Genomic DNA, 12,035 nt, shown 5'->3' with positions numbered 1-12,035 from the left:
AATCTGCTCAAGGAACTTTTGAAAACTTAACCTAATTTATTGCACCATAACAATTTTTCATAAATTTGTGGTCAAACTTAAATTGATTACAAAAGTAATCGTGGAGTATTTCTTTCTGAATCGTTAAGTCTGTAGAGAAACGAACGAAAATCATGGAAATTTTCGGCAAGCTTCTAGTGAAAGTTTTGGCAGATTTCCAAAATATGCAGCAAAATACATGTGCTATTTTTTATTGTTATCCATGAAAATCTTGAATGAGCAATATTTTAAATGCTTGCAAAACTTAGAATGTTGGCCTCTGTGACACTCTAAAGTATGCATATTGCTTTAAGGAAAGTATGATGAAAAAGACGTTCTGCTAATTTATTAGAAGCAGTAGCCACTAAATCAACAAGCCCGTCATGAGCAGACCACTAGAGTTCTGAAGAAATTCATACGTGCACTGGAACATTTCCAGTGAGAACGTTTCATAATATGTTTAACCCTCGAACGACCGCGCTGTTGTATTTTGTACAACACGTTAAAAAAAATCTTTTTGTACCCAGCATTAGCTGACGGTGGTGGCCATCCGCACGAGTTACGGAAAGTCAACGCTAGTAGGATATTGGGGTCAATATGATTCAGACAGGCTCGGCGAACGTGCACTGCGCCATCGTGGGGCGCCCAGCCCAACATCTTAGGAGGGTTAAGGACGAATTTCTTATGTGCAAGACCTCCTGAATCGTGTCGTTTTATAGTTGCGCGTTATTTTTCTGAGCTAAAAAAACTTCCCGCAAAGCTTATTTTCTCCCATAAATTGAGCAAACTGTAGTTCAGTTTAGCAACACGTTATCCCTAAGCGTCGATAGCCGTGTGGGTTAAACACTGGCTCAGTGATCCCGACGTCTATCTTACGAAATTAATCGTAACAAGCAGGATCAATTTCAATAAGGTTTCCTCATAGCATAGTAATGGCAAAATTATAAGGTATTTTGATGAATTGCGTAAGTTTTTTCTTTGAGTGTATACTTATCGGACAATTCCTGATAAAAAACGCAATGTGTAGGCAAGATGGACCAACCCATGGTCTTAGCCTGACAAAAGAACAAAAAAAAAACGCAATGTACCATGCGTCTCCACTCCATACTGGAAACTGCCTCTACATAATCAACTTTTTTTTTCGTGGAACTTTTTGAGAAGGAGTTTTTGGAAATATATTCCAGTCTCTCTAGAGTAGTGTTTTCGACTCACATAGCCGCTAATTAAATTATATTTTTTTCTCCTTCCTTCCGTTCGCAGGTGAGGTCAAAATCAAGATTGACAGCTGTTTATGTGATGCCTGCTTCCGGCATGTGGATCGAAAGGCCAACTGTCCGTCGTATCGGAAGAAAACGGAGGCCAAATCGCTGTCATCCCTGGCCAAAATCCAAAGCTGTGTCAGCTCGATCCACGATGATAAGCAAAGCCACGAAGAAATGCCCGCATCTGCAAGTGCGCCAAGTTTGGACAATTCACGATCATCAGCGGAAGAATCCGTCCAGCAAACGTCCCGGGAGATGGACGTGGTCGAGGAGAAAATTCATGGAAATTGCCACGTGCGTGATTGCGGAGCTGGTGCCTCCCATACGATTCGGCGCAAGTGGCTACTGAAGATGAAGAAAACGATTAGCAAAATTCTTGAGATTAACCTAGAGCAAACGAATGCGGTGTCGAACTTGATTCCGATTTGCGACGGGCACTACGAGCTGATCAGCCACCTGATGGTTTGCGCCATGTGCAAGCGGCGGCTCCCGAAGAACCACATTTACTACATTGTCAATGTAAGTACGGGAAGGGCAGTAGCAAGTGTTGCTCCACTTGACCGACGGAAGAGGGAGGCAATAAATTTTCCAACTTTCCCAACTTCTTTCGCGGTAAGGACTTCTCTGCCGTGCACAGTGGTTTAAATTATCAGCAATGCGCTGCTAGTTGGACAATTACAATTAAATGACTAAATTGGCTTTCTAATCCACTGTGCAATGGAGGGATGAAAAGCGCAATCAAATGAGCCAACCAACTAACCAACTTTTGTTCCTTTCTTCCAACAGGAAATTCCACAATTAGAGCGACTCATCCAGGAGCAGGGCATAGCAATGAAGCTCGGCAATTCAACGCTGGTCGTTTGTAAATTATGCAGATACTATGCAAATTTGTTGCTCAAACCGCCGGATGCCAAGTCGCAGAAAGCTCAGTTCATCAAGAACTACAACAGAAGGTAAGTGTTTTTACAGGCCATTAATGTGCCAGCCAGTCAGTGATGATGGTTGTTGCCGAAACGGAATAAATTGTTTGAGGTGATGCTTGAAGTTTATTATATCCCCATTCGAATAACAATCTCATCTTTGCTAGGTTTCCCATTTACATTGAATTGTTATGGCGAATGGGGTCAGTTTATGTCTGTGGACAGTGTAAATACAAACATACATGTATTTGCACAACATCACTATTATTATAGCATATATCAAAAATACACCACAAAACTCGGTTTGTGGCTGCCGCTCTGCTTCCTCGATCACGCCCATGGCTCGCCAGGTCACGCTCAAGCTGATCTGCGCTCCACGTCTTTGTGTGCCAACCGGATCAGTACCTAGCAAACATCAACTTTGCAGGGTTGTTTTCCGGATTTTTTGCAACTTACCCTGCCCACCGCACCTTCTGGATGCTAGTGGCTTCGCAGAGTCATCCTTCTCCGCCACACATCGTTTCCCTGTACACCGCGGAAGATCATCCCTTGCACGCGTCGTTCCTCTTCGAACAGGTTTCTGATCTCGCGACCACACCGGTGCGGGTGTGAATCCCGCAGTTGCTTCATGGTCCTTCGAAGGCACGACTTCTACTGATGATGCGCATTCGTGTTTCACGACTCATGTTTATGTCAGCCGTCAGTAGGGATCAGAGGTAGACGAATTCCTCCACTATCTATCCTCGTCTATCGTCACGTTACTTCCTAGACGAATCCTGTCGTGTTCGGTTCCGTCCACTAGCATGTACCGTGGAGAGCCCAGACATTTTTTGTCTGAAACAATCTAACTAATAACGTTAAAGTATAGCCTAGGATATGCCGAAAAACTTTGCCGAAGACCGCAAAGTGATCCGACACTTAACGTTTAACATGTAAAGGAATAACATCAATAATAAAATCTCAATTTTTGGCCCAAGTTACCAAGCGAATAACTTTTTTCACAAGCGTCGGATCGCTTTGCGGTATTCAGCGAAGTTTTTCGGCATATCCTAGGCTATACTGCCGTGAATCGCATATCAGTCCCACCTTTGCTGGATTTCTTATGCAAATGGGACAGATATGCGATTCACGGCAGTATACTTTAACGTCATTAGTTACATGAAATTAAACAAATGAATACAACTCATGAGTAAAATGCAAAAAATTACGTTTTCCCATACTAACCTAAGTAACCACTAAGCACTGTTGTAAGTACTTGAAAGGCCATCTAGCAGCTTTTCAGTGTCAATAAGCTCTGCACAAGGTTTTCAAATGCTTATAGGCCCGGTAAACCATGAGCAGTAAAGTAGGCCGTATATAGGTATATAACATTATCTTGTGAGGCTTGCAGGTCCTGTGCCTATAAGTCGAATAACACGGCTGTCAGTGCTGTTGGACGGCTTGTCGTGCATGACAGCTGTGTCAATCAAAAGAGATTCTAAACAAAACAAAACTAAAGACGAAGCTCGAGACGAAGGATGGGAGTAAAACTCTGAGGAAATTGTGTTGCTAGCTAGTTGCAGCATCAAATTGATTAAATGACTAGCAGCTTCTAGGATTTTCGCCGAGGATTTTCCCGGCATGATATCTGCCTCAAGTATTTATGTATATCTAGCTGCCAGCGATCTGAAGCTGAACTGGAAGGAGCTGCAGTGCCGTTGATGTTTCCTGCATTACAGACGGCATAAGTTTCGAGCTTCTAACTAACAGCTAGGATTTTCGCGAGAATTTTTATTATTCTGGTATCGTCATGGATTCCCCGGGAAATTCCCTGAATGTTTTTGAATCTGCGCTAATAAATAATGCATCCCATCTTGATTCTCTCCTCCTGCAATATAGACGATTGGCTATATTTGATTTAATATTTATATAGTTCCTACTGGATGCTTCAACATTCAACTTTGGTTTAGTTTAAATGTGGTATTTTGCGAGCTAATATCATGGTGTATTGGTAGAGCAGATGGCAAGCATGACGAGAACCGAGTTTTTAAGAGGAATCCTCGAGATCCTTAACTGAAATCTGGATCGAGCAATAAAAAAAATTCAATTGAACTAAAACACGTAAGAAACATGAAAAGGACAGCAGAAAAACTTTTTTTTTTGTTTTTTTTTTTTCCTTGTCCCACATTTGACAGATTTCTTGTCAGAGACTCGGTACGAAAGATTAGAGTTGGCCGTATATCAACCGAATAATTCGCCAAATGTGGCTTTGGAGCAGCTCTACTGGAGGATATAATTTCTTTTAGCTCTGTTAGCCCTGTTCTACTATTGACTATAGAACCGACATGATGCCAATTTTTACGGCTTACTGGTAACTTGGGAACTTTCATACAAATTTCAATCGCAATGCAACCAATCACTTCCAAATTTTGCACAGTTGTTTTGGACGCTAAAATAGATTGAAAAAACTTTGACTATCATCCGGTGCAGGCAGGTGGCCAACTTTTCTGGGTCTATTTTGATGAGTTCGCTTGCGATACCATCTTTGTTGATTAACTTCTTGTCCGCGTTTTCCATTCGCGATTTTTCTCCAAAAAGAGGTGGGTCTGCTGTTTCCACATCTGTTTATTTCGTTCCACGTTCTGCCGGGTTCCCTGCTGCAGCATTACCGCCCGCGCTGCGTGAACTCCCCTAAAATCTTTCTGCGCTCCTCATCACACCATTTGTTCCTTCGACTCTGTTTTATGTACCCGATGGTGTTCTTGGCAGCGTCGTTGATGACTGCTTTCATTGTACTCGGTTGTATAGGGATCACAATGAACTCGCCACCGTCCGGCAAAGCTGCCTCGAGATTCTGTGCGTATGCTGAGACGACACCCGGTTGCTTCAGATGGTCGAGGTTGAACCTTGACGGTTAACGGTCATGGTCGATTTTAATACCAGGATAGATCTTGACGTCTATTATGCTGATGGGATTACTGGATTTAGTTGCATGATTTATATTAAGTTTGGATCAACAGAGAGTTTGGCAAATTTGCGTATATTTGAAACGATTCAGTTTCCCTACATATCTCACAATAAACTTCCAATGTACTTTCGTACCTATTCTTACTACCATCTGTCTCTATCTTTACAGACTGCTTCAATTCTACGAACGCGAAAACGAGCTACAAGAATTGGCCCTTTCGTCAATGGAACCGACGCGAATCGTGACGAATCCGGATATTATCATCTCCGATGGCGAAGATGACACCATCGAAATAGTGCCCGTTAGTGGCGAATCAGTGACCCTGCAGCGCCGTGGCCACCATTCGAGAAAGTCCTCTGATCTCACTATGCTGGAGAGCAACTCGGCCCAGGTGGGCGAGCTCGAAGAAGTAACAATCACGCCTGCTCCCAAAGTACTACCCAACAACACTGCCAACCTGAGCGGCCCTAGTTCAATTGTTCTGGACGCGGATGTCTCAATTGAGCAACAGCCTGCGTCAGCAGAAAAACGCCGCAAGGATGAGAGCTTAGATATGGCCAAGGCGCTCAAGGCCAATCCAAATATTTCCATGCGGGAACTGTTCCCCGGAGAGGAAGAACTAGGCATCCATATTAATATACCATTCAGCAGCGCCTCGACGAGGACACCGGAAGGATGGGCCAAAGTAAATACCACTCTACAGTATGACGACTCGACTCGTGCCCTTTGGGAAGAACTGCAAAAGCCTTACGGTAACCAGTCGAGCTTTCTTAGGCATCTGGTGCTTTTGGAAAAGTATTTCCGCAACGGAGATTTGATCCTGTCCCCACAGGCTAAGAACAATGCTGCCACATACTCGGAAGCCGTTCAGAATCGACTGCGTTCGTTCGATAACGTTCCAACTCCCCCTCCGGTGACGGTGATTGACAAGAGCAGTCTCCTGCAGCAGTTGGGAAATGCTCCCATAACAATTACCCAGACGGCGAAAACCAGGACAAAATCCTCCACCGAACCGGTGAGTTTACTCAAGTCAAACAACCCTCATCTGGTCGGAGGAACATCCACTTCCGGTGATGCATCCTTGAAACGGAAGCTTTCGGTCGATGCTAAATCGAAGGCCACAAGTGGCAAGGCTGATGCTTCTTCGGGAAACAAAGTCATAAAGCTGGATGAAACGATAGTCGTACCTGGAGGTAAAGCATCGGTCCTAGTGCCGCCAGAATTGATTAGTATAAATTCAAAGCAAAATGTTACAATTACCACAATACCTCCGGGTAAATCCCCATCTGCGCCAATCCAAGGACCAACCCAGCCACAACCGCAGCAATCTCTGCTCCAACCTCAACAGTCTCTACTACAACCGCAATCTCAGAATAAAAAATCCATTGGATCTGCTGGAATGCGTGAGATTATCAAACTTCCAGACCAGCTCACCGAAGCCGAACGAAGGGAAACCTCCAAACCGTGGCGTCCGACTCTAATCCCTATCACGCCGGGAAGCGCCGACACTATCAAAGCTGGTCCCCTATACCAAACTGCCGACGGACGCCGGCTACCGAAGCTGGTTCAGGTCATGTCCGGAGGAAAGCCGTACCACATTTCGATACACGACTACAATCGCATGTGCATCCTGCGGCGAGAGAAGTTGCTTCTGCAGCGGCAAGATCTCATGCAACATCAGCTCCAGCAGCAACAAAAGCGCCTCCAGCAGCAATCACCTTCCAATCAGGTCAGCACCGTTACGAAGCCTACTGGTGCAGGGAAGTCTCTATTGGACAACAGTGCCCTGAGTGCAGCAAAAATGGTTCAAATTCCGAATCAAATCTTGGAACAAAATTCTCTAATCCCGATTGGTAACAACAGTAGTAGTGCAAGCAGTGTTGCCAACAATAACACCACAACAACCACCAGCAAGTCCAACGGCCCTAGCAGTGAGCTTCAACAACTGATAAAACTGCGAAAACCGGGCAGTAGTAACAGCTTGATTCCTCCGGTGACGGCTGGTCCAACCTACTTCAAGAACACTTTACCACCTCTCAGCACTGCCAGCAAACCGATCTCCTTCCCTAGCGCTCCCAGTATGCTTTCGATGGCCGGGGCAAGTCAACAGCTCCAGTCCGCCGTCGCCGCCGCCGCTGCTGCCAACACCTCACCTCCAATGGCTGCCCCCTCGGGACCCTCGCAGCTGGACCAGCTCATCAAGAGCAACAACTCATTCCTGAACAATTTTATCAGCCAGTCGCAGCTAACCGCCATGGTGGCCGCGGCAACGGCCATGGCCAACTCTGCCGCCGCCGCCTCCGCCGGGACCAATTCCGGAACCAGCGGGGGATCGATCCTGATGGACAACTCGGCTGTCCAGCTCCTATCCAAGATACCAAAATCCCTAACTGTGATACCACAACAGAAACAAAGATCCTTGTCACGTGTCTCCTCGAACGAGGACCAAAGCAGTGCCTAAGCGAACGTAATCGATGATACAACAAACAACTACACACACACACACGCATACACACCTACATTTGCACACACTTGAAATGTTGAAATGAAACACTCAGAAAATGTGAGAAAAAACGGTTTTCCAATTTTTTAGGAATTAGTATTTTGTAAAATCACATCAAATAAGTAAACAAAAAAATGAATTTGTTAGTTTTATCAAATTGTATAAAATCCCCAAGAAAAAAAAATATCAAATAATAAGACCATTGATTGAAACAGTAAACAGGCTTGAGAATTTATCGAACCAACAATTGCGCTCTAGTCACTTTGGCTTGTCTTTACGCAAAAAAAAAAACTCACAATGACAGACACGCATGCATACAGGCATTACTTTGTAGATCACTGAATTATTGTTCTCCGGAGATATTTGATTGACTGTGTGACGCGACTATCGCTACTGTTACTACTCAGTTGACCAATGAAACTAGACGAACGCGGCTACTAGCGAACATCGAGGAGAACACATTCCACCTCTGCTAAGGAAGGAAACTTTGTGAACATGAATTTTAGCGATGAATTATCCAATTGGGTGGTCTCAAAATGCAATGATACATCGTCGGTGTGAATACCTTGTTTTTCAATCTTGTTACCCATCTCAACACCCTGACGAGCCCGAACTTTTAGATTAGTTATTAGATCAGTTTCACTTACGCAAAGAAACACTGATATTATTGCTAACGGGCATCTTTAGCAAGTAGGTGTTGGTGGTATTTTATTTTTAGCTGACAATGGCGTCTGCCACGTCAGATTGCAGGGGAAGGAAGTGATGATACAATTGTTTGCCCACGGCAGACCATACCACACCACTGCATATTCACAAGTTAATGCTAGAATGTCGCATTGTTTTAGGAAATGGCCGTTTGGCAGAGGTTCACGTTGGTGCGTCGATTGGCGTTCGGTAGAATTGAGATTACCTACTGTGAAGATGATGCGGTACAGTTCACAGCTTGCCAATTTGAAGGCGTGATCTGATGGATTCATTTATACAGTAATGTAAAGTTGCTTTTCATTACATTTGGATTCTTCACAGTTTAAAAGAAAGTATGTAGAAAAGATGCGGAAAGTAGATAGAAATGTATAAAGTAGGAGAAAAGCGACAGGCCAGGAATTGAAACCAGGATCCTTTAGCATTAGCATTAGCATTAGCATTAGCATTAACCCTCTTCGTGCATTAGGGTCATTATGACCCCTAAACGTGCACTAGGTCAGCGAGGTGCGCGCAACCTAATGCACGAAGAAGGTTAAGCGAGTCGCACAAATTCGTAGGTGGTACAGTCCTAGACCGCTGTTATGAGGGTTGCCTCCTTCCCGTCTGAACCAAAGCACAAAGATTTGGGACTAATCTCTGACTCTTAGACAAGATTGACGCAATCCTCCAATGGTCGAGCACTGTCCTGGCCACGTCCTTGCGACTGCTGAGGAATGGGAAAGGATGGTTAGTTTTGGACACCTATGAAAAATGTAGACAACTCTACGATCTCTCAGGCCTAGGTGTCACGGGAATTTGGGTGTTGTTAGTGGAAGGGTAAACTCCAAAGGATACGCTTGGTTAATGTTCAAGCACACCATTGTTAGACTGCTTCGAATCAGTTGTCTGCCCAATTCAAGGAATTGAAACCAGGATCCTTTGCACACTAATTAGAAATGGTAGTCATTAGACCAGCAAGTGCTACCAATCTCTTATAGATAACCTCAAAACACCAAAGAACACCAGAATAAATTTAAAATCCATGATTTTCATTGCCTATATTTTCAAGCCGGTTCGTCAAGATTCAAGACATCAGTTTTTCATGGTCATGTTGTTCAACTCGTGTTACAAAGTATTTGTTGGATGCATAGTTGCTCCGGCTATAACGATGCGGGCATCGGTGGGCATTCTCGATGATGGAAATTTTAGGCAGCAGTGGCGACTAGCCACGAATTGGAACGCAATCCCATTTGGACGCCTCCGTATACATCCAGATGAGACAAGTTATTTCTTTATCTTGAAAATAGTCACCGCAGTTGAATTCATGCAGTTTTACTGTTTTGAATATTCGGTTGATAATGATCATGTAATCTTTAATGCGCATAAAATGATCAGAAAATCCCATGCAACGAGACAAATCTTCTTCTTCTTCTTCTTCAACTGAGTGTTCTTTGAGCTTACCACAGTTAATAATTGAAGGGCTTTCTTTGCCTGAATTTGTATAATGTGAGGCAAGTACAATGATACTCTATGCCCAGGGAGTCGAGTTCCCGACCGGAACGGGGATCGAACCCGCCGTCTTTGTATTGGCGATACATAGCCTTAACCACTAGGCTAACTGGAGACCTTAAAACGAGACACATCTACTCCATACAAACGAGGCAAGGTTGTATACATAGAAAAGGTATTCCCAACCACCAGGTATCATTCAGTTGTGTGTCTGCCAACCTGATTGACAATTTGACGCAAAATCCAACAGTCATAAGTTTGATAAGTTTCCCAAACAGAGGTTCACCTAGGTGCAAGATTCAGTTGAAACCACGAACTTTACGATACTTGTTTCTGTGATCAAAATATGATCAGATCTTTTTTAACCCAATGCGTGACAAAATCGACGACGACAAGGACGACACCAACAAACACGGACTTGGATAACAATTTCACACCGATTATGCGACCTCCAAATCTTCTAGAGGGAATATCTTATACCGTTTTACTGGAAATGGATAATTTAACTCAGCTCGAAGAATCGGAACTCTGTTTCAAAGAGGATCACACACTATTCTAACATGGACTTTTTTGCCGCTAACGCAAACGCTTTAGTTATTAGTTCCAAGGAAACACAATTTAACAGTTTATGATTAAATAAATATTGATATCATTTGCATATTAAGCATAATTTATAAGAACGCAAGTAAAATATGTTATAGCTATGGTGAAAATGATACATAAATGTACTACACTCCCAGAAAAAAAACTCACTCAACTCACTCATAAAAGAAAACAGATAACACTGCACAGTAGCAGTTGATCAGCACCGACTTCATAGTAGCATTAAGTTGCAGTACAGTAGAATAAGTTCTTCTTGCTTCTATTTTTCCTCTAATCTACAATCTATAATGTCAACTCCCGAAACACTATTCTCTTTTAAGGGGTGACAACGACCTAGTTTTGGTCTATTTAATTACTGTTAACTTATTAACTTCCCGGAGCAATTATTCCCATCAAACAACGTATATTTGCTTTGATCAGCTCTTGAAACATGCACCTACATAAATACATCCTTTCTCTGATTATCTAATACTGCAGCAACAGCAACCTAGTTTTGTAAGCGACGATGCACTTATCAACACACACACTGTGTAAGGTAATAAATTAGGAACCGACAGTAGTCGGGGTAAAAAAATAACACATCTGAAGACAGAAGCGCTGTTAAATGAAGAGATACGACAAAACAAAAACTATAAGGAGAAAGAAAAAAGTTACAAACAAAAATAAAAAACAAAAACACGAAGAAGAGCAAACATATGATAAAGTTGACTATTATTTAAAATTTTAGGATTCAGAGAGTAAGAAAACATATTTTATCACCACACCCCTTATCAATAATAATTATCATTCTAAAAATGAGCAAAAAATGGAAACATAAACCAAGTAGGCGTATGCTTTGAGTTGAAGTGTATAAATTTGAAATAAAATTTAAAGTATTGCCACAAAAAAAAACCTGGAGTTTGCTTTGCCCAAATCCGAACGAGTCCAATGATAGATGACAAATGGACGATCTCCTATGGATGCTGGTAATCTGGAAAGGGCCCATATAGCAGACGCAGTAAGCGCACGGGTTTTCAGCAAAACCATGCTGAGTGTAACGGGTTTGAGTCTCGGTCGGTCCAGATACTTTTCGTGAAAGAAATTTCCTTGACTTTCTTGGCAATAGCACAGAGTATCTTCGTGCCTTCCACACAATGCATATCCTTACTTTTTGCAAGGTCCCATTAGTTGGAATCAGGGGCGTACAATTTCGTTTCAATGATACACTTTCATGCAACATTTGAATGAGTCACTTCAAGTGTTTCATACATTTTTCTAATGACTCGGTCGTTAAAAAAAACTTTTCCACTCATCGTAGCACTCGGTAGTCTCCCACCCGGTCGCATTGCTTGTGCTTCACCCGTCAGAGCATTAGTGTCTCACTGGTGCGCGCTAGTCTCTCAATGGTTACGGGCGCCGGATAATTGGATTTAAGTGGTCGAATTTGTTATCCTCTTTCATAAAACATAATTATCATTCTATTGGCGTGTACCACTATTTAAAAATGTGGTTTAAATAGTGTTTTTAGCATGTTGAAGTATTTCAATGACTCATAAATGAAACGAAAATCCAAGTGTATCATCCCATGTTTCATACTCACTTGTTTCTGT

At 42.9% G+C, this 12,035-nt stretch overlaps 1 protein-coding gene across 3 annotated transcripts in view; it reads left to right on the top strand.

The window, feature by feature from the left end:
• The window catches only part of LOC109404438 (uncharacterized), a 108,071-nt gene extending 96,734 nt beyond the window's left edge, over positions 1–11,337 (top strand). For all 3 annotated transcript variants that reach the window (XM_062858394.1, XM_062858395.1, XM_029863216.2), the window contains exons 5-7: positions 1,279–1,799; positions 2,067–2,233; positions 5,316–11,337. In XM_062858394.1, coding sequence (XP_062714378.1) covers positions 1,279–1,799; positions 2,067–2,233; positions 5,316–7,608 — 2,981 coding nt within the window. In that variant the 3' untranslated portion in view covers positions 7,609–11,337. The remainder of the gene's footprint in view (positions 1–1,278; positions 1,800–2,066; positions 2,234–5,315) is intronic.
• Positions 11,338–12,035: the final 698 nt, after the last annotated feature.

The sequence above is a fragment of the Aedes albopictus genome, chromosome 3 (assembly GCF_035046485.1).
Source record: "Aedes albopictus strain Foshan chromosome 3, AalbF5, whole genome shotgun sequence".
Classification (NCBI taxonomy): domain Eukaryota; kingdom Metazoa; phylum Arthropoda; class Insecta; order Diptera; family Culicidae; genus Aedes; species Aedes albopictus.
Note: the sequence above shows the minus strand (reverse complement) of the source record. Positions and strands in the feature narration are given on the sequence as shown.